A 21,642-nucleotide genomic window follows, 5' to 3' on the forward strand; every position below is an offset into this window, starting at 1 on the left:
TATTTTGTCAAAACTATGGTTATCATTGTAATTTTTTATAAACTGGGCATAAATCAACTCAGCAGACTATTAAACTACATTGTTGGTTTTAATGCATGAATAAATTAACTCAAAAATTCAAGCATTAAACATAGGCACTATGATTGGCAGCACAAAGCCACTCATAGCAACATTTTCATGAGGACCCTATTTGAGTGTAGCATGCTTTGCACAGAGCAATCGGTTCATGCTTAGTACAGAGCAATCAGTTCATTCAGTAAGAGTCATTTGTGATAACTGTTTGTGTATTGTGTGTACACCTTTTGTAGCTCACACAGTGCAGAACACATTATACAAGAATAGTTACAGAAGTGGGATGCATAGCTTTAACTCTTATTGTCAATGCATGTCTTCTGAAACACAGACTTGATACGTGAGTGAATGAATAATGGTCTAAGGAGCCATCATCCCATTCAGTTCAGCAATAATCCTACTGCAAAAGACACAGGGTCCTATAAATACACATACTGTGTATTTGCACTAGCCGGGCATTTTTTTTAAGTTCTCCTCTGTGCTAACAGACACACACAACCCCTGAGAGCATCACAGGGTGCAGGTTCCACATAAGAGTACAATAATAAAAAAAAAAACATTAGACTCAAGACAGACCAGATGCAGTATGCAGTCTCTCCGGGGGAAAATAGTATATTTGAGGTCTACATGTTTTGAGATCGTTCCACTAACATATAAATAGCTAAGAGTAGTCTACACTGATCTCCTCTGGGTCTTCTGTCATCTTACAGGAGCAGAGAGGGTGGCAGATCAGTCAGAAGTTGAGATTGGTTAACCCCTGGATTCCAAAGACCTGTCGGTGAAAAGAAAATGAAGGGCGAAATTCCAAAATACAGGCTATATATGCACATTCAGCAGAATATCTCAGATTTCATTTAAAGACATTTAACATGCATATTCCATGCATATTGTTTTATTAATTTATTACATATTAGCAGTGTTGTACACACCATAATAAATACAAAATAAATGTTGTGCGATACACTACCAGTTCAGTAAGATAGGAAGGAAGTGAATGTTTTTATTCAGCAAGGATGTATTAAATTTCAAATGGATCAAAAGTTACAGAAAATACATTTACATTAATTGTTTTTGTACTATTCATCAAAGAATCGTGGAAAAATGCATCATGCTTTCTGCAATAGTAGTATCACACCTCTTTTCAACATTAATAATACAAAATGTTTCTTAAGCAGCAAATCAGCATATTAGAATGATTTCTGAAGGATCATGTGACTCTGAAGACTGGAGTAATGATGCTGAAAATTCAACTTTGTCTTCACAGGAATAAATAACATTTTAAAAGATTAAAATACACAACAGTTGTTTAAAATGACAATAATGTGTAATTTTTTTAAATGCAGCCGTGGTAACCATAAAAGATCAAGAGTAGTGTATGACTTTCGACCAAAACAAAAATGTCTCCTGATTAATGATCGACTGAGAGATGGTGAGGAAAAGGAAAAGTCACACTCACGAATAGCTGGTATGTTGCTGGCGTCTCCTGGCACTTCTCATCTTTTCAAACCTGGCTTCCATCTCTTCGAGGACTTTAGGGGTGTAACGCACCACCAGCTTCACTGAACCCTGCGCTGCCTTTAGCAGCTCTACAGCTTTCTCATGATGTTCTCCCTCCACACTCTACACACAATAAAAATAAAAAGGATGTTTAGAAGGCAGTTATTCTGGCAAACAGCAGCTCTTAAAATCAAGGTCACACCCCAAAACATAAATGATACGACTCAAAATCGATATGTCCCCACATACCACTCCATTAACAGAGAGCAGTTGATCTCCTCTCTTCAGACCACCCTGACGGTCAGCAACACCCCCTGGGATGACCCTGGAGATGTAGATGGGAGAGTTTTGCTCTTTTCCACCCATGATGTTGAACCCAAGCCCCTCGTCTGTTTTAGGGAGCTCAACCACTCTTGGATGTGCATGGCCTTCACTGGCTGCGAATGCTGCTACTGTGGCCTGGAGAAAGACAGCAAATAAATGTCTACATCATCAGTATATGATCATTCTTGTTCAACAGTGGCAATTTTTGGGGAAGAAGGTACCTTTGCAGTGGCTTGTGCTCGGACATCAGGCCCACCTACAATGTCCAATGTATCATAAAGCTGCTCATAGACCTAGAAAAGAGACAGTCATTTCGACTCAAATATTTGTAGTTTACAGTTAGTTTGACACATTTATAATTAATGAACCTAACAAACATTATAACATAACACACTGCTTTGCTGATCATTAATTCTGATTATACATTCAAATAGCAGAAATGCCCTTAAAGTTTGATTTATATATTCATGTGAGTATATAAACAATAATATTTGTTAATGATAATGATAATGTACTATCTGTTGGTCATTATTGCAAAATAAACCCCCACAGTATCACACAAGACCTTTCGGCTTTGGGTTTATTTTGTGAAAATGACTGTGTGACTGTCAATTATCTTGCTTTCCACACAGATGTTGATTTCTAAATAAATGGGCATTACACATTGATTTTAGTAGCCATTGTATTTAATTTGAGAAGAAAACAGACGATAGCTAATTATACATTTTAGCACTCAGATATTTTCAGAATGTCATTACTGAACAAGAATCCAGAGCCATGTGAAGATGAAAGTCATTGCGCAGTTTTCTTAGTTAATCCTATGTAAGGTTTGTGAAGTAGAAGGCAAGATTTAGTGGCATGAATCACAATCATAGACACACTGATCAAAATCTTGTCTTCCTATAATGTGTTATCTATCAGCTACACAAAGAACAGAACATCTAAAGGGCTTGTGAAAACTGAGTAAGTCTGACAAGAGTGTCATGTAGAATATCGGTGCAAGTTGTGAACAGAGTGGACTTCTGCTACTGAAAACCATTACTACAAATCAAGGAGTGAGATACAGAGGCTGAAGTGAGATGGCGTCTCAGAGAGACAGGAAAGGAAGTCATTCAGGAGGAGGAACAGTGCAGCACTTTTCTGTCTAAGAGAAAAGACCATTCACGTGTGTACGAGAAAGACGACAAAGTGCTGTCGTAAGTGCTTACGTGGTGATGCAACATTTGTGACCCTGGACCACAAAACCAGACTTAAGTGGCTGGGGTATGTTTTTGTATCAATAGCCAAAAAACATTGTACGAGGCAAAATGATAGATTTTTCTTTTATGCTACCGTAAATATATCAAAACTTAATTTTTGATTAGTAATATGCATTGCTAAGAATTTATTTGGGTAACTTTAAAGGCGATTCTCAATATTTAGTTTTTTTTGCACCCTCAGATTCCAGATTTTCAAATAGATGCATCTCGGAAAGCTTATTCATTCAGCTTTCAAGGATGTAGAAATCTCTATTTTGTAAAATTGACACTTAATACTGTTTTTTTTGTGGTCCAGGGTCACATTTGACTTCAAACCTTAATTTTATACCTAGCTATGTGTGTCCATTAGTATTCTGTGAAATCGGCACAAAAAAAGATACAAATTAGTAAATATTTTCACAGTTTTTTTTTTTCATTTATCATGTATATATTTTTTAATGAAGGCAACGTGTTACAACTGAACATAATCCAGCAAAGAGTTTTGCCCATAGTGCAGTCCTTCTGTTATGCAAGCTTTACCTCTCGGATGGCAGCACAGAACTTGCTCTGTAAAACTCTCTGTAGAGCCTGGAGTTTGGGAGGCGGAAGTTCACCACTTCTCTGAAGTCTGTCCAACAATTCGATCACTCTGCAAATATCTGTCAGAAAATAAAACATTGCAGAAATATTGTGCTGCTTGAAAGTTTGTTTTTTATAATTTTCTGTATTTCTGCATAATCTGTTTTTCACACACACAAAAAATTATATATATAGCACACACACACACTTTATCATTTATTCATTCAGGAAAATGTTGTGGAAGGACCTGAATCAAGTTCACTGGAGGAAACCCACTGGGTTAAAGCAGTTTCTGTACTGAGGAATGGGCTAAAACTCTTCCAAGTGGTTGTTCAGGACTGATCAGCAAATACAAGAAACATTTAGTTGCAGTTATTGATGTAAAAGTGGGTCACACCAGATACTGAAAGAAAGGATTCACATACTTTTGCAGCTGACAGATATGACCACTTTCCTGAATAAGTTACATTTTGATACATTTTATACACAAAGTATATATTTGTGCCTTGTTTATTTTATTGGATTCTCTGTGTCTACTTTCAGGACTGAAAATCTGATGAAATTTTGGGTCACATTTATGCAGAAATATAGAAAATTAAAAAAGAGGGTTCAAACATTTTCTAGCAGCATTGTAACGTTATACAAACAAAACAAAAATAAAAACAACCTTCTGACAAGGTTAACCTGTTATGTAAAGTCAACTAGTCAAAGAAAGTTCTGGTTATGCATTGAAAGTAATTATGGCTTCAGGACGCATTCTTTAATTAAATGACTTTCATAAAAATGCTTAATCAGTGGGCTACATCTAATCCAATAACGGAGTTCACGGCCCGAATTAACGATAGATCATTTAGTTTTCTCAAGACAAATAAAACACTACTGAATACTAACAGATTAAGACATCTAAAGCAGTACAAAATAACATGGAAAGGTAGGCAAAATTACTCACTGTCATGCCTTTCTCTATCCACAAATGACGTGTGTGTGTGTGTGTGTATATATTTTTTTATGAATCTCAAGAATAGCAATACAAACACGAGCACTATACTGGGGACATCCATTCACATCATGGGCACAAATGTGCCCTATTCAGCGCTCATTATTGCCTGATTAAGACACAAGAGGCTGTCCGTTCATTGTGAGGGCTTTCTGCCAGAGTATTTTCCAAACAGCACTTGGTTCTGTTCATTATGTCTCGACAGATTCAAGTAAATTACCTCTTTCCAGGCAGAGCGGCTCCGTCATCGCCGCCATGTCCAGCTCTTTCCCCGTGTGATAATACGACATCATGAAGAGCGTCTGCTGCAGTGGAGGACCGACGCGCTTTCAGCAGGCGTTTTCACCAGGGACAGAATCGTAAGAGGTCTTTTTGAAGCTGCAGGAAAGGGTTTTCAATTGTAAAACTCAATCGTCTTCTGCAGGTTCCAAGTGAAAGGGCGAGATGCGCGTGAAGCCTGTGCTCCCGTACCAGCCGCTTACTGAATGACGCAATACAATACGTCAGAGGCGCGAGTTTAACCAAAGCCTTTTGCAGCCTAGTGTCTGAACTGATAATATCGTTTATTAGACAAGACTTAGAAATAAAGAACCAAGACAGACAATAATTTGGAAATAAAGTATTTATTCGAAAATGAAAACCATAACCATTACGACCGGAGATACAAGGGAAAAAAAAATTAAATTAAGAGCGATTTTGTGAACCCATTCCAGACATTCCTTAAACAAAAAACATATATGTCAATGTTTGGTGCCTTCGTTAATATGGTAAAATCAGGCGCCACTGTACAATTTGAAAACGATCCACACATATTGAACCAAATATGAAACATTTTTCAAGACAAAAGAGAAAAAATAAAACTGTTGGGTGCAGATATACAAGGAACCTTGTTCAGATAACAATACAAACCAATAATAAAATTACTCTTGTAAATCAACAAACATCTATGCATATGGACAACAGTACTAAACAACCACAATCATGACAGTTACCCATCCCTTACCGAATAAACGACGCCGTAATAAAATACAGTGCCTCAGTCAAGAGATCTCTTCCTAGCAGTGCAGTCACTTGATACTGAGCTGATGTTAGACAGGGAATTCAAATGCATCATAAGGCTAGCTATTTAGTGAAGTTTTGTATTTCTAGAAAGCCCCATAAATTAAATAACCTGGGTTCAACTACATAATCTTTTGATTTTAACAATGGATGCTTCTTTCCAGGGACAGTATAATACTTACACACTGTGGACATAGTGCAAGCATTAAATAATGGTTGAGGATATTTGTGAATGCATGTGGATGCATGTTCAGTACTCATCGCCCTGGGCCTCCATCCTGTATCCATTCTCATTAGAGGCATAGCCCTCTCCTGACTGGATGGAATCCTGATCCATCATCATCATCCTCATCCCATCCTGTGAACCTTCTTCTGATCGCGGTGGCAACTGCTCTTCACCATCTTCACCTCCGTTACCTAAACCCTCCTGATCTCCTGAGGAGGATATGTGTCTGTCTTCCCTACGGTCCCGATCGCCCCGGTCCCGCTTGTGCTCACGGTCTCTATCCCGGTCTCGCCGTCTTTCCCGATCTCGGTCTCTATCTTTATCTCTGTGGCTGCGCTTCCTATCACGGTCTCTCTCCCTGTCTTTGTCTCGATCCTTTCCTCTCTCCTCTCCTTCGGTCCCTCCATCTGCACCTCGTCCTGGCTCACCACCCAATGGGTCCTCCACACCCCTTTCTCCTCCTTCAGGCATAATGCCATCAACTAGCCCACCCATGCCTTCCTCTCCTCCATCCGCACCTTTCCCTCTCTCTCGGTCTCTCTTTCTATCCCTGCTCCTGCTTCTCCTCTTGCGGTCTCTTTCTCTATCTCTGTCTCTACTCCTCTCTCGGCTGCCTTCAGCAACACCTCGGTCTCGTTCCCTGTCTCTGCGCCGATTGCCCCCTCCTGCCTCCTCCCCTGGAACTGCAATGGCCCTCTCACGCTCACGAGACCTGGTGCGTCTGCGTCTCTCTCGAGATCGTGAGCGGCGGCGCTCACCACGGTCCCTCTCTCGGTCTCGTTCTCGACTGCGATCCTTGCGTTCACGATCCCGATCACGGTCACTGCAGGACAGGAGGCAACAGAGGTCAGGATTGGAAGACTAAAATGCATCTACCTAAAAAGACAATCATGCCCCTCTCAACTTACCTTCCAATTGGTCGGTCATCATAGCGGGAAGTGTCATCTCTGCCAGAGTGCTTGATGTTGACATCTGCCCCTCCTCTCCTTGTACCACCAAGACCTCCACCTGAACAGTGAAATAAATGTACGATGAAGTTGTGAAGCAATACTTTTGAACACAACCATACCATCTTTACCAGGGGTTTGGCCCTGGTGATCCACTGTCTTTCAGAGCTTTGCACTACAACAGAGGTGTTCAATCTTGCTCCTGGAGGGACACCATCTTGAAAACCAGCTAATATGCTTCCTCTGGATTAGGCTACTAGCTACTTCAAGGAAAAAGGGGCAAGCTGCAGCCAAACTCTATAGGACATTGGTCCTCCATGAACACCCAAAGCCTAGAAAAGAACACTTAAAAGAAAAATAAATACTCACCAAGTCTCCGTGGGTGCCATCCTTTGACCGTTCGTCCTCTTTCAACATCAACAAGCACTCGGCGTCCATCAATTTTTTTGCCATCTGCATGCTTGTAGGAAGCTAGAGGAGTTGATAGGTGAGCAGTGGAAAAGAGGAGATTGAGGGATGAAGGGAATAAGGAGAATACAGAGAAAGAAGAGTTGGACAATGAGAAAAAAGAATACACACAACAGTATTTCCTGCTACATACCTTGAATTTGGGATGGACTCCATGCAAACATGTTAAACCATTTAAAAAGGCACACGCTTACCTCTGAATGGATAAGCCACCAGTAATGAGAAAATGATAATGCTGCCACCATCCATTAAAAAAAAAAAAAAAAATCCTCATGTTCATGTTCAGTTAAAGATTACACTCTTAGAAAGATGCACACCAACAAATGTGTGATTTCATTTGTAAATTTAAGCAGAGTTGATTACCTTGAAATAACTTCAAAGCACAATGCTCTGGATTAATCCTGTTTATGAATGCACATTGTTAATATGCCAATTTCATGTCAACAATAAAACCTAAAGTGACTATTTCAAGTTTCTAAATGCCTTAAATTTTAGAATAACGTATTGGGGAATGTGAGAATGTAGGGTCCTATGATTTCCACAATGTGGAAAATGCAGACAGAATTGCAGAATCCAGTCATAAAAACAGTTTACTATCTAACATGGAGTGTCACGGAATTTGGCCAGTTTTGGATGGATCCATCAAAAAGAAAGTCAGTACACTTAAAGCAAAATGGTGATATGGTGACTTGTGTCTGTGTATATTAAGCCACAAAAATCCCACTTTAAATATGAAACCTGCATGTTCTGCTTGTCTCTTGGGTGAATTAATGGTGCAGATACAGTTTCATTTACTACACATACTGAAGCTCACGTGACGATCAGTGTTTTCAGCCATCTCAATATAGGAGTCCATGAACAAACAATCTCTAGAACTATTCGGAGAGTCAATTCCAGAGCATTTTACCATTTCTTTTGAGGAAAACCAGACATAAAAAAAAGGATTTCATAGGGCCCTAAAATGTTTGCATGGACATCTAAATACTCAGCATTGAAAAAAAAAAAAAAAAAAATCCAGGCACCATTTGACAGTGTAAAGAAACTAAAGCATGTGCTTTGAAAATTCAGCAAAAAATCTGATGTTCAAAAACAAAAGTGAAGGAACATTTGAGTGCTACAACAGAAATTAAGTGATGCAAATATAAATCGAGGCAGTTTAAGGTTATTCAAGGTAGATCACAAAGACAAGGAAGCATTGCAGTCAACAAACTGGACCACACCAATCATCTCCAAATTTAGGGAAACTCACATTAACACAGTTTTATTCTCATTAAATCTTAAAGCAACAAGAAAATAAGGCACTTAGTGAATACAGTTAAGCTAAAAGCCAAACTCTCCATTCTCCAAAATCTTACACATTCATTCACCCTTATACACACACTTTCTGTGAGCATCAAAGCACCATTCACACACACATCATGACAAACCAAAGGAGTAAAAAATTAAACCAAAACCATTAAGCAGAGCTTTACTTTACAAATTATATATTATAAGAAATTTTCTAGAATTTCAGCTTTTAAATAGGTTACAAGTTTCTCACTTCAATATGGCAAAACCCTTCGGTCCTTTTCCTTCTGCTGGTCTAAGGTAAAAGTCTAAGCCCTTAAGTATTTAGTCATTATCTCAGTGTTACTACATTACCTGGAGATGCTATCTTACCATAACACCTGGCCAAGGATGGAAGTCCTTGATGGAAAACCCCACGGAAACGTAGCCTGGTGATTTCAGCTGCCTCGAATCAAAATGTCCTTCAGTACATTTGATACTTGTTTTTTTTTTTTTAACAAAATTGGACAAACTTGATCCAATCCTTCAACAAGCGATACGATGAAATCCAGGAAGCTACTCTGGTCTGCACTGTCGATGACGTTCAGTTGAAACCCATTATGAGGGCCTTACCATCGAACCCTCAAGTCCTTTCGTACACACCTCTCCTTACATCTCAACTAGAGGGCCTTACCAACAACCCTCAGACTACCATACCAAACTAGAGGGGCTTACCAAACACCCTCAAGGCACCAATCCATCCAACACGAGGGCCTTACCATCCACCCTCATTTTTATCAGTTAACAGAGGGCCTTACCACAACCCTCACCTACTTAACTAGTAAGAGGGGCTTACCAACCACCCTCATATCCATAACATCTCTCATATTCTTTATAAAATCTACCTCGCAAATGAGTTTAAAAGGATTTCCATTTTGAAATCTAACATTTAGAAAAATGAGAAATGAAATTGAATAAACCCTTAACATTTGAGTTAAGGAAAGTAAAAACGTTAATTCTACTAATTTTAATGCCGTTTTTTTTTTCAGCTCACTTGGAGTTGTAAAGATGAAGATTTAAACGGGTTAGCTGTACACATAGGAAAGGTTACTCTCCATGCAGCTGCTTGCTTTTCAACCTAAATTAAAATTTCTTAGACTTATGGATTAGGTATCTCACAGAAGAATCCAGGTACTGAGTTTAACCACTGACGCTGTATCCTTGAGTATCTTTAAATGTAACTGGGTTCTGTGCAGTGATTGGATTTGAATATCCAATGCCCTTGGTAATCTATTCTATTAAAGCCGATTCCAAACATCTATAACATTAATATTACGTCTACACACACTAAGAATTTTTATTTGAAAAACAATTACCAAGCAAGTGTATTTTGTGCCATCCTTTACATAATAACGGAGTTATGGTCCTGACCTAAAATATATAGTAACGCTTAGCGATATAAAAACAGCTTACAAGAAATGACGTGAAATACCCATTCACATCATCACTGCACAAAACAAAAATACACACTTTGTGCTTTTGTAAAGTAGCAGTGTTATAATGCAGTCACAAATTCACTGAAAAAAGGTCCATTGTGTAATTGTCAATAGTGTAGTGATATGTGAAGCAAGTCACACAGAAGTCACTTTCAAACCAAGCTGCTTTCCGTTGGTCAATGCAGCGAATTTATGAGACCAACTTAAACCCGTAGCGAAAACTGGGGAAATATTTTGCGCTCCCGAATTGAAAAGTTATTGATCGGATTCCTATTAAAATGACATTTTTGCTTTTAAAATCTGCTTTCACCAAATGCCAAATTTGACTGCACCTTAATATCGGGTATTGCATGTAAGTCAAACTGCTTTATTGAATAACAATAACATTCATTAAGCCATTTTATTCAGCATGTTTTTCATATCAAATCAGCTTTCACTGACATAATTTGGCAATTGTGTGCTGCACACAACCAACAGGTTCCCTTTACTACACCGATTTGTTTTAAATGTAATGGTCCTACGGTCTAAATCTCGCAGAGTACAACCACATTAATAGAAGTATGATGGCTTTAATAGAAGAGATTAATGAAAGGCCCAAACTCACTACAACTGGCCCAAGCCACACTCAATGACAACTGGAAGCCCTATGTTTAGCCCTAATTTGGGGCAGGATGTTTAGCCCTAAACTGGGGCAGTGCTTTGGTTCACCTAACCTAGAATTAGATGAGGGGTGTAAAGAAATCTTACCCATCATACAAACCCATCATACCAACCATATACTGAGCAGTGGTAGTAGGGTGTAGATGTATCAAAACCTTCATCAAGATCTGCAAGCCAGCTCTGGCCAATAGCCATCAGAGATAGGCGGCTGCAGTAGCAATGAGAACAACACACAATTAATAGAAAGCATTGACCCGCTCCGCAACACTTGAATCATGAGCGCCCCTGTGTGAACTGCGTTATAAAATGCCTTGATATTATTGGCTGTTTGTGCACCAGGCATGAACAGGTGTGTAAGTATATGGGTCACCTTTTTCACTACAGACGGCCTTAGCCTTTAGCTTACCATCACCGCTCCAGCCGGAAACACACTGCTATGTCACACTGCCTAAACATTACAGAGATGCCATAAAGTGGCAACATTCATCAGAATGTGTGTTGGGCTAACGCACAGCACACGTCACTTTTCCCCCACATGTGCTGCACCATCACACTCACACCAAATGCAACACACACATACACAAGGGGGTAAAACAGGAATATACTATGAACACCGACATAATAGGGTAGACAAGCAGTCATACAAGCACACACACACACAAATGGAGTTTTATAACTTCACAGATATATTCTCATATGCAAGTTTTAAATATTGAGTGGTTGGCTACACCTAAATAGTCATTGCAAAAAAATTAAATAAATAAAAAATAAAAAAAACACCCACTAGAACAGATGGACTATGACCAACACACTTTGTTGCTTCAAAATAAAATATGAATTATTAGTTTAAGGGAAAAGACAACAAGTGATGCATTGTAGTAACAGATGGTGTAGCTGGTGAACCTGTTTTAGTCATTTAGGGAATTTGAAGAACAAGAAGTCTTAGTTACTCACAGTGCATGTCTCTCTCGTGTTCGTACTCAATGAACGCATAGCCTCTTGGTTTTCCAGTTTTCTTGTTGTACACAATATAGATCTAATAAAACCAGATTAATTCAGGGATGATTCTGCAGGATAACAAATAGGCAGTAGCACTGGAAACGTGCATAGTTGATATTTAGTACAACTTACCCGTTTGATAGGACCGTAGACTTCAAACTCACGCCGCAGTTTGGATTCTGTGGTGTCATAATTCTGCATAAACAGGAAAAAAAGCATGCAAGATGTGAGTCTTTGGGACAATCTCTAAACATTTAGATTCATGTCAAAAATACTCACAATTCGAGCCACAAACAAGGTCTTAAACGCATCTCCTTGAGCATTAGGATCATTGTGTGGGTCCCCTGTGGAAATACAAGAAACAGTTTTTAAGATTTATACGAGAGGGTTCTTTTGGCTCACTTATTAATAAAGTGTTTACTATACATTAACTAGACTGTGGTGGCCTGCCACACTTTCATAAACCGAAAATATTTCAACTTCTCATTATAACATAAAAAGCCTTAAACATTGCGTATTGAGCCATTGCTTTGTCAGAGTACATGTCAAACAAACTAAAACCAAAAACTTAAGCATGATGGCTTAACCCCCTTATGAAACTGTTTGGGCTACGCATTTCAAATCAGAGCACACATTTCACAGGGTCTGGTGTTTTCCACATCTCAGTTCAAAGTAAATGCAGTAAATGCTACTTTTGCATGTGCTGTGAGTTTAGCACACGTCGGGGAATGGAGTGGCACCATTTACACTTTCACATTTGCATCATTTATGTGGGCAGATGATTATATTAATTCACTATTGTTGTAACGACGAGATGTGTTTGTAAACCGGTTTTCACAGAAGCTGGAGTTTTCCTACAAAATGAAAGTTCAGCTACAGTTTCCATCAAAATAAAAGCTCAAGGGTTTATCTCTTGCAGGCAGGGCCTGAAATACTGTACAGGCACAACAAGTGCACTGTTCGCGATGCTCAAAATACTGGATTTAAATAAGAAGATATAAATACTGGGGTGGGGATATATATACACACACATGAACAAATTTCTGGAGGGAACTGACTGTTTTCAGAAAAGTTTCAATGACATTTTCCCTCATTTCAGTCTCAGTCAGATGCGTTTTATCTTCCATAATTTCACAAATCTAAAGTCAGAGCACTCTTTTTGCTTCACATGTTGAACTTATACAATCAAATTTAAATAAAATACTACTCATGCTATATGTTTGTAGCATCTTTCTTTGTATTATGATTAAAGTCCCCCTGTGGTCAAATTAAAAAAATAAATTGTGTTGTTTGTCTATGTCGTCTTTTTAATATGCTTTTAGACAAACCATGTGCCAGTCTATTTATCAACACAATTGCAGACTATTTTCTCCTTAAAACTGTAGTTTCCCAATTGCGGTCACTAATGTGGTTTGAAACAGCCTTTTGCTACGTCACAAAATTAACCAAATCGCATCAAGGGATCATACCCTTATTTCATTAACTGTGATGCAAAGCAGAGGGTCGTGAGAAGGCAGCCAGGTTAATCCGTTAATAGATCTATTTCTTTGGAAGATGTTTTGCTTACTATTAATATTTGCCCCTTTTTTCACGATGCCATGTGCTGTTTGAGTGCATTTATTTGTATTTAGAACCGCTAACTTGAATAACTTGCAGCACCAGTGTAAAGGTAGCCTGGAGTCTGGAAATGACACGCAATTTGGAAACGACAAAGCTGCATTTGAGTCTTTAAAGAGTAACTAAACCCTAAACCAACTTTTTTTAGTTAATGATCTATAAGAATGGGGCTTTATTAAGGATGTTTATTGATTCGAGTAACTTTTTTGACATTTGAGTTTAAAGTGTTTTAATTTTACAATATATGGTGTAAAAACGTCTGAGTGCTGCCCTCTTCAGGTTGAACGGTGGCTACTGCAGTTGATTTTTCCTATTGGATGTTGCGCAGGCAAGTGACGTAAGGCCGGGCATACACCGTGCGATTTTCATCCGATTTTGAGCCGAATTCTGACTCGTGCGACTTTTTCGGGTCGGGCCGAATTTCAGCATTTTCGTGCGTCGTTTGTCGTGCAGTGTACAAAGGGAAACGAGAGGCGATAAGCCTCTCCCGACCGGCAATCGGTTGGTCGGATGGATTTTTGACATGTCAGAAATTTTGGTCGCCTCTCATGAGGTATCGCACTATTGAAGCAGGGCTACGAACCGATTTTCTGCGTTCCCTCACTGCGCATGCGTGAAACCGTAAATGAAACCATGGTGACACCTGATACGGCGTGTAGTGTGGACTGAAGTGATGGAGGGATAACTTGTGGAGTTATGGCAAAGAAAAATAAAAATAAAAGAGGGTGAAAAAAGCCTGCTTACCTCCAGTTCGCGCTGCAAAATGGATTTTGACCATATTGGCCAAGTCTAGATACGCAGACGCCTTTTTTTTTTTTTGACGTTTCAGCACACAGAATTGCGCATATCACCAAAGCAGTGCGTTTATCCCGGGAAAGCATGTTTATTCAGAAACAGCCACAAACATCTGGGTTCTGAGGGATCCTATGTGTTGATTCCCCATGTATAGTGTGAGCAGTCAAATCGCAACTCAGCAATCGGACCGTACAGTGAGCGCACAAAAATTGTGAGCTTCGGCTTTACATTGCATGCGATCTACCCGTACAGTGTGAGTTGGTACCTTGCCAAAATCGCACTGAAATCGCACAGTGTATGCCCGCCTTAAGTGGTGGCAGGTGACGTAAGCAGTTTCCAGCTCACCAAGCCCCTTAGTGCGAGATAACATGCCCTTGGCAGTATAAAACCATCTTGTTCCGTCAAAATCACTGTAGTGAACCAGGAGTTGGAAAATGATCAGGATAGACTATTATTGTATACTATTTAGCATATCAATTATAGAGTTATTTAGATCTTCAGATTAGCATAGATTTATCTGTATTTAGTACAGTGGTCAGGATGGTATGTAGGTGTTTTGCTGGTTGTGACAGCACTGCTGGACTGCATAGTTTTCCTGCAGACTTTAAATTTAGGCGCCAGTGGTTGCATGTACTTTGACTTTAAATTTAGGCGCCAGTGGTTGCATGCACTTGGCCTGGAAGACCGTGAGTTCCCGCCTAGAGCTGGAATGTGCAAACTGCATTTTACACGGGATTGTTTCTCCAACGCAATGGAGGTGGAAATGGGCTTCTCCACACAGCCCGCGCAGAAAAGCGACGCGGGAGTTAAGACCGCAGTTTGAGCCAGTTGCTTGAATTGATATGAACAGACACCTCGACATCCTTCATTCAGGTGAAGGTGAGGGAGAAAAGTCCTCTACTTCAAATGATCGATCTGTTGCAAAGCTACTTGCGTCATTACAGTCACTCTCCATTTTAGCGTCTCTGACAGCAGCTGTCAATCAATCCATCACTGCGGGTCTCAGGTTCACGCCGCACTCGCTCAGCCCTGCCCTAGGTTCGTCCCTTCTATCTCCGCTGTGATCTGCCCACTTTTCAGCATTTTTCAAATATTGTCAGTGGGTGGAGTCAGGCTCTGACCAGGGGTTTAGTTACACTTTAAGGAATTTCAAGGACACAACATTATCAATTAAGTAAATTTAATGCAGTGGTTTCCTCCTATGGAGCCCCTAAAGGGACATGGTGGGGGAAAACAACTTTTCAAATCGTTAGCGTTCTCTTGAGTTCAGGCAAAAACTTCTGGTTTAATTAGCAGAGGTTCATACAGCTCCATACGTTCACAATGGAGCGGTTCATAGAGTTTTATTTTGAACTTGGACTCAAGTACAAAGAAAGACCTTGCTTAGTTCAAGGCACTGTTTTGGGACATTCTGAAACCCTCAATGAATGTACTAAAACCGTGACATTGGAGGACTAAATTCGGTACCTACCTTAATTTTTTAGGGACAAGCAGAATAACCCAGAATATGAACTGCACATTAAACTATGGTTTTCCAGGATAGAGAAAAAGCACGTAACATGCATTTCAGCTTAATATAAGACCGATATAAAAAGCCCAAATTTTATATAAAATTTATTAAAAATATTACCTATACAGACAAGCAATTTGTTCATATCTGCTTTCCTGTGCATAATATATATATTATTTAATAGACTGCATACCAGATTTTGGCTTTTTATGTTGCTAGCTTCTTCCATTAAGCCACATTAAGTGTTTTCTTAACAGTTTTTTTTATGGGGGCGAAAAAGTTTTCAGAGTCTGGTTGTCTAAAAATAGTATGCATTATTAATAAGGTGGGGACTGAATTTGGTCCACCAGTGTCACCGTTTTAGTAAATTAATCCACATTAAGTCTTTCAGAACGTCCCAAAACCATGCCTGAAACTAAACACTGAATGTATTCATTTATAATTGATTATATATAATGCTTTTTGAACTAGAGGGTAAGAGGTCCACCCACAACAGTCTCACAAAACCCTGTGGGGAACACTGTAATGGGTTCATATACTTACAAAGCTTCAGTTCTGTTTCCACCACAACTTGCCTCCTTTCCATCTTCTCCCTTCTCTGCAATTCACAATGGACCATATTACAAACAAATATAATCAAGTTCCCATGAGAAAATCTCACTTCCAAAAAACATGAAAATTGTCCAAAATTAAGTGTACTAAAAAGACTTGTTACTCACAGAGGTCCTTCAACATATCAGATTTATTACGTAATCTGTTCTCTCCTGAACTCATAATCCCACTGAATAAATATCTGGCAACAGCTTATAAGAATTCAGCATTAGAAACCATTATTAAACTCCATTCAGTCCAGACAAGCTCACCTTTCTCTCCATTCTCTCGTCCCGCGTCTCTGCTCGTGTGGGTGGAGGTGCATCTCTGGGGTCCTAACCAAGAGTGGGTGACAAAACATCATTATATAACAGTATTTCGGAATTTGCATCATGCATGCAACCATTTTCTGATCGAACACTTAATGTGCAAGTCTTACAAAAAAACTTCCATAAACTGTAAAATAATATTATACATAAACTACGTCAAAAAGCACCTCGAAATGCCTGATGAACGGGGCGATCCCGCAGTACGGCTGGTTGTGATGTTTCTCATGGGGAAGTTTCTCCAGCTGGGGCAGGAACGGGATCGGATCCCGCGGGGCAAACAATGCCAACAGGTTCGGGGGAAGAAACTGAGTCATTGTTCACCTGGGAAAGATACATACATCGATGCATTGTTACCCCGAACAGCATTTGACATATTACCCAAACACCAGATCTGTGCAGTTACTGTGGTTAATTGATTAAAACGTGATTTCAGTGTCTCCATGATCGCTCAAAAACACAGCAGGGACATACTGATGTTTGTAAACGTAGTGTTTTCGGGCATTTTCCAGTATCTGCATCAGTAAAGTAACACCCCCTCAACGATTTTGGGAAGTTAGCAGCTAGCAATGCATGCTAAGTTAACGTTACCTCGGTTGCACTACATTTTTGATTAAATAACCAGCAGGTTCACTATTAAGCTTGATATAATAAACAAACCGAACACTGGACACGAGTAATGGAAGTACAGTTTCTGTAACACACGTGTTTAGGGTGAGCTCAAGAGATCGGATCAGAGATAGCCTCCCGCGGTCCTTTACGTTACCTCAGCTTTTCATTCGCTTCCGACGAAACCTCCAACTTTAGCACAAAAAACTCTCTGCGTTTCGTCTGTACGAAACCTTCGCGCGTGAACTTCTTAAACAATCGTAAGTATTCTGTATGTATTTCGGTCCACACAATATACCCAACATGTATCCTCGCCAAGCTGAAGTCGTTCCTTTCTTAAAATGGCGCGAGGCCGTAAACTACTCGGGTATCTTACGACTTTTCTCGGTCGCTTTGCGCTAGGGGCGTGGTTAAATATTACAAAATAAAAGCTTTGACTGGATTCCAGAAGGTGACCATCCTCAAATCCCTAAAACTAAGTAAAAAAAAAAAAAAGATTCGTAATGTAACGTCAAAACAATTTATTTATTTACTTTTTTTATTTTACACACGTAGATCCACATTAAACATGTCTAAAACCCGATATAAAATAAAGTAGAATTAAAATTTATAAAATGTTATTTTTGCCAAAAGCTTCCCAAGGTTTTTTTAATCTATCAACAAAACGTGCCGCCATTCATCGTGTGATTAAGTACATCTCTGTATTAATACTGTAGCACAGCATTCACTTCCACTGATCCTACAGTTCCTCCCAAACACAAGAGGCACTATAACCGCAGTTCCTCACGTTCACTCTAGTGTTTTCAAAGGAAAAGATGGCGGAGTCCGAGGAGCCAAAAACAACCTGCAAGTTTCTTTTTAAGAAATCAAACAAGACATTTTCCGCACGGAAAAGAAAAGCAAGTGATAGCGATAAAGGTATTTTTATTCTTCTTATTTTTTTTCATGGGAGCTCAGTAATGCATGTTTGGACTGGACAGTTTTATGTAGTCCGTACGTTTAGTCAGTATTCACATTGAAATCATTTATGCAGCTCAAAGTGTGTTAAATCACTGTGTGTTTGTTCCTCAGACAGAAGTAGCGGCGAGGAGGGCAGTGCTGTGGTCAGAAAGAAGAAAGCAGCTGCTGCGAACCCAATGATTCAGAAAGTATGTCGGCGCTTCATGTGTTGTGTAAAATCTCCATTATTAGTCTTTTTTACGAAGCTGTTGTTTACACTGAAGCCATAACCACCCGTCATTTGCTGCACACTCCTCCTTATAGACAAAGAAAGTGGAGAGGGAAGAAGTGTCATCAAGTGAAAGTGAAGAGGAGAAAGAAGACAAGAATGTGACTGTCTCTTACAAGTCGACTCGGTCAGCGGTGAGTGGGTTTACATTTATCTATGATATAATCATTTATACTGGAGAAAACCTTCTTAATTCATAACCACTTGTGATTGTACATGTTGCTGTAACTTTGACCAGAGCTCCTGATTCGTGTAATGCAGCGTATTACTGTGTTTGTTGCAGAAACCAGAAGGACCAGATGACATGGGGGCCACTGCTCTTTATCAGCTGGACACAGAGAGGGACAAAGATGCTCAGGCCATTTTTGAGCGCAGCCAGAAGGTCCAGGAGGTACGATGAACAGCAATAACCAGCACCAATACTGTAAATTCAAATTTATGTGTATAGTGCGCTTTACAATGCAGATTGCATCTAAACGGCTTTACAGTAGTGCACAGAAAAACAGTGTGTGAGTTTCAAAATTGTTTAATGAAGATTCACTCTTTCAGTTATAAATATACCTTCAGAAGATAACCATCAGTTCAGTTATTTAGTCGAGTCACCTTTGTGTGACTTATAAAAGCATGTGGAAACAATCTTGTAGTAATTCAATTTTAAAGGCCTACTTCACCCAAAAATGATACATTATGTCATCATTTACTCACCCTTGTGTCTTTTCAAAAAGAATATATTAAGCAGGAGACCAAAAACAAAGACAAAATGACCATAATTCAGTTGATGGTTTATTAGGATCGGACAATATTTGGCTGAGATGCAACTATTTGAATATCTGAGGGTGCAAAAAAAGTTGTCCAAATGAAGCTCTTAGCAATGCATACTATTAATAAAAAAAAGTTTTGATATATTTACGGTAGAACATTTACAAAATATCTTCATTGATCATGATCTTTACTTAATATTCTAATGATTTTTGGCATGATAGAAAAAGCAATAATTTTGACCCATACAATGTATTTTTGGCTATTGCTACAAACATACCCCAGCCACTTGAGACTGGTTTTGTGGTCCAGGGTCACATGTTGTTTGGGTGACAACAAATCAGAATCTGTTCATTCAGTGGCATGCCTGTATTTTATTTCTAGGAGCTCACTGGTAAAGAAGACGATAAAATTTATCGCGGCATCAACAACTACCACAAATACATTAAACCCAAGGACTCCACCATGGGCAATGCTTCCTCTGGTATGGTCAGGTGAGTCAGTAGAAATGAGCCGCTGAACCTGTTTTTGAGGACACACAATGTTTAACTGATCCATAATGTCTTGTACCTGATAGGAAAGGACCAATCAGAGCGCCTGAGCACCTGAGGGCCACAGTACGATGGGATTACCAGCCTGACATTTGCAAAGACTATAAAGAGACTGGCTTCTGTGGGTTTGGAGGTGAGTAAGCAACAGTTTTCTCTCCGTTTGTCATTCTTTTGAGGTTCATGTGAACACCCATATTTTATTTTTATTCTCAGACAGCTGTAAATTTCTTCACGACCGCTCCGACTATAAGCACGGCTGGCAGATTGAGCGAGAGCTTGAAGAAGGACGATACGGGGCAAACAGTGAGCCATCTTTTGTTACAGGTCTTTGAAGACATTTGGTTTCTTTTGTTTTGCTTTCTGACATATTGTTTATCTCACAGATGAGGAGAACTATGAAGTGAGCAGCGATGAAGAAGATCTTCCTTTCAAGTGTTTCATTTGTAGAGATACGTTTAAAAACCCCATTATCACAAAGTGAGTGCTACACTAGGCCATGGCCAGTTTCAATTGCAAATTATATTACCTCCTCTTACCAAAGCAACACATCCCCATTATTTTGCTTCAGCCTCTATACATCATATCTAAATCATTTGGCATTGTGTTTGCATGTCATTGTCACATATTCTCAGTTCAGAAGTGTAATGTCTTTGTTTTCCAGATGCCGGCACTACTTCTGTGAGGCCTGTGCTCTACAGCACTACCGCAAATCTAAGCGCTGTTACGTCTGTAACCAGCAGACCAATGGCGTCTTCAACCCTGCCAAAGGTGCTCATCTATTTATTAAACCTTGAATTGAACACAACATACATTACCATCCAGAGGTTTGGGGTCAGTTAGATTTTTTGGGAAATAAATTAATACCTTTATTCAGCAAGGATGCATTGAATTGATCAGAACTAAGATTAAAGACATTTATAATGTTCCTGGAAAAATGTATCATGGATTCCACTAAAATTATTAACCCCCCCCCCCCCCCCCCCCCTTTAAAATTTGAGGCGAATATTCTCTTGCATTAATCAAATACCTAGGAAAGGTTTGGACAATTCATAGATCCCTGATCCTTTCACTCATCAATATCATATATACTATGAAATGAATAACAAGAAAATAATTTGTAGTGTATTTTGTTTTCCCTCAGAGCTCATGGCTAAGATGCAGAAACAGCAGGCAGCCGCTGACCAGCCTCCCTCAGATGAGGATGACTAGAACCACACCACCTCCCCTTCTGTGTTTCGCTTGTCATTCAGTTATAAATGTTTCTAAACCTTTGGAATAAACATACTTTTAAGAAATCTCCCAGGATAAGATTTATAACTGAAGTTTTGATAAGTTTAAATTTTTAATAATTCTATGAGGTGGGAAAACCCACACAAAAACTATAGTGATAATGACACAAAGAAATAATATCATTTGTAATTAATTTCAGCTGATGAAGGTTAAAAATATTGACAGCCAATCAGAATCCATCTTGCATTGAAGAACTTGAGTATTTAATGATTACAGATGACATACCAGTGTGGTGTGGTTGGTTTGAATGTCAATATATTTGTCTTGGAAAGGTTAAGTGAATTTTGTTAGATGATGGCAAAGATAAAGTTGATCTATAAAAACATACTTTTTTAACATTATTAAATATAATCTTAAGCAGATATCAAAATCTATATATTTTTTATAATTTAGACCATAGTATAGAATTCTTATATCTGTCCCTCATTGGTTGTCGGTCATAACATGGAAATAATTATCAGTTATCATTGTTTGTAAAATTGATCTGTGCTTTCCCTATTATAAACTGAATATTATATAGAGAAATCTTTATTGCAGA

General features: G+C 39.1%; 3 protein-coding genes across 3 annotated transcripts; 1 reads left to right on the forward strand and 2 right to left on the reverse strand.

Moving 5' to 3' along the window:
* Window positions 1-69: 69 nt before the first annotated feature.
* Window positions 70-5,193, reverse strand: lin7b (lin-7 homolog B (C. elegans)). Its single transcript, XM_026206813.1, has 6 exons — window positions 4,928-5,193; window positions 3,672-3,790; window positions 2,115-2,186; window positions 1,819-2,028; window positions 1,529-1,692; window positions 70-844 (listed from the first exon to the last, which is right to left on the reverse strand). Exons 1-6 carry the CDS (start codon window positions 4,998-5,000, stop codon window positions 823-825), a joined length of 660 nt encoding a protein of 219 aa, XP_026062598.1. The 5' UTR covers window positions 5,001-5,193; the 3' UTR covers window positions 70-822.
* Window positions 5,194-5,314: 121 nt separating this feature from the next.
* LOC113045965 (U1 small nuclear ribonucleoprotein 70 kDa-like) lies at window positions 5,315-17,631 on the reverse strand. Its single transcript, XM_026206766.1, has 10 exons — window positions 17,434-17,631; window positions 16,838-16,991; window positions 16,614-16,676; window positions 16,294-16,348; window positions 12,108-12,172; window positions 11,961-12,023; window positions 11,784-11,865; window positions 7,309-7,410; window positions 6,901-7,000; window positions 5,315-6,815 (listed from the first exon to the last, which is right to left on the reverse strand). Exons 2-10 carry the CDS (start codon window positions 16,982-16,984, stop codon window positions 6,017-6,019), a joined length of 1,476 nt encoding a protein of 491 aa, XP_026062551.1. The 5' UTR covers window positions 16,985-16,991; window positions 17,434-17,631; the 3' UTR covers window positions 5,315-6,016.
* A 408-nt stretch (window positions 17,632-18,039) lies between these two features.
* Window positions 18,040-21,117, forward strand: rnf113a (ring finger protein 113A). Its single transcript, XM_026206802.1, has 10 exons — window positions 18,040-18,194; window positions 18,348-18,424; window positions 18,540-18,638; window positions 18,788-18,895; window positions 19,648-19,757; window positions 19,841-19,947; window positions 20,028-20,117; window positions 20,198-20,291; window positions 20,476-20,582; window positions 20,956-21,117. The coding sequence occupies exons 1-10, from the start codon at window positions 18,092-18,094 to the stop codon at window positions 21,021-21,023; spliced, it is 963 nt and encodes a 320-aa protein (XP_026062587.1). The 5' UTR covers window positions 18,040-18,091; the 3' UTR covers window positions 21,024-21,117.
* The last annotated feature ends 525 nt before the right edge of the window (window positions 21,118-21,642 follow it).

The sequence above is a fragment of the Carassius auratus genome, chromosome 3, assembly GCF_003368295.1.
Source record: "Carassius auratus strain Wakin chromosome 3, ASM336829v1, whole genome shotgun sequence".
Lineage (NCBI taxonomy): Eukaryota > Metazoa > Chordata > Actinopteri > Cypriniformes > Cyprinidae > Carassius > Carassius auratus.

Bases quoted from the DNA above. Each gene is read 5' to 3' on its own strand.
- lin7b (XM_026206813.1), bottom strand. From the start codon at position 5,000: ATGATGTCGTATTATCACACGGGGAAAGAGCTGGACATGGCGGCGATG. The intron at 2,029-2,114 runs GTACCTTCTTCC...GTCTTTCTCCAG, and splicing joins GAGCACAAGCCACTGCAAAG to GCCACAGTAGCAGCATTCGC. The intron at 1,693-1,818 runs GTATGTGGGGAC...TATTGTGTGTAG, and splicing joins TGCTCTCTGTTAATGGAGTG to AGTGTGGAGGGAGAACATCA.
- LOC113045965 (XM_026206766.1), bottom strand. From the start codon at position 16,984: ATGACTCAGTTTCTTCCCCCGAACCTGTTGGCATTGTTTGCCCCGCGG. The intron at 16,349-16,613 runs GTGAGCTTGTCT...TGTGAATTGCAG, and splicing joins ACGAGAGAATGGAGAGAAAG to AGAAGGGAGAAGATGGAAAG. The intron at 7,411-11,783 runs GTGAGTAACTAA...CAACTCCTCTAG, and splicing joins ACACGAGAGAGACATGCACT to CTTCCTACAAGCATGCAGAT.
- rnf113a (XM_026206802.1), top strand. From the start codon at position 18,092: ATGGCGGAGTCCGAGGAGCCAAAAACAACCTGCAAGTTTCTTTTTAAG. The intron at 18,425-18,539 runs GTATGTCGGCGC...TCCTCCTTATAG, and splicing joins CGAACCCAATGATTCAGAAA to ACAAAGAAAGTGGAGAGGGA. The intron at 18,896-19,647 runs GTACGATGAACA...TTTTATTTCTAG, and splicing joins GCAGCCAGAAGGTCCAGGAG to GAGCTCACTGGTAAAGAAGA.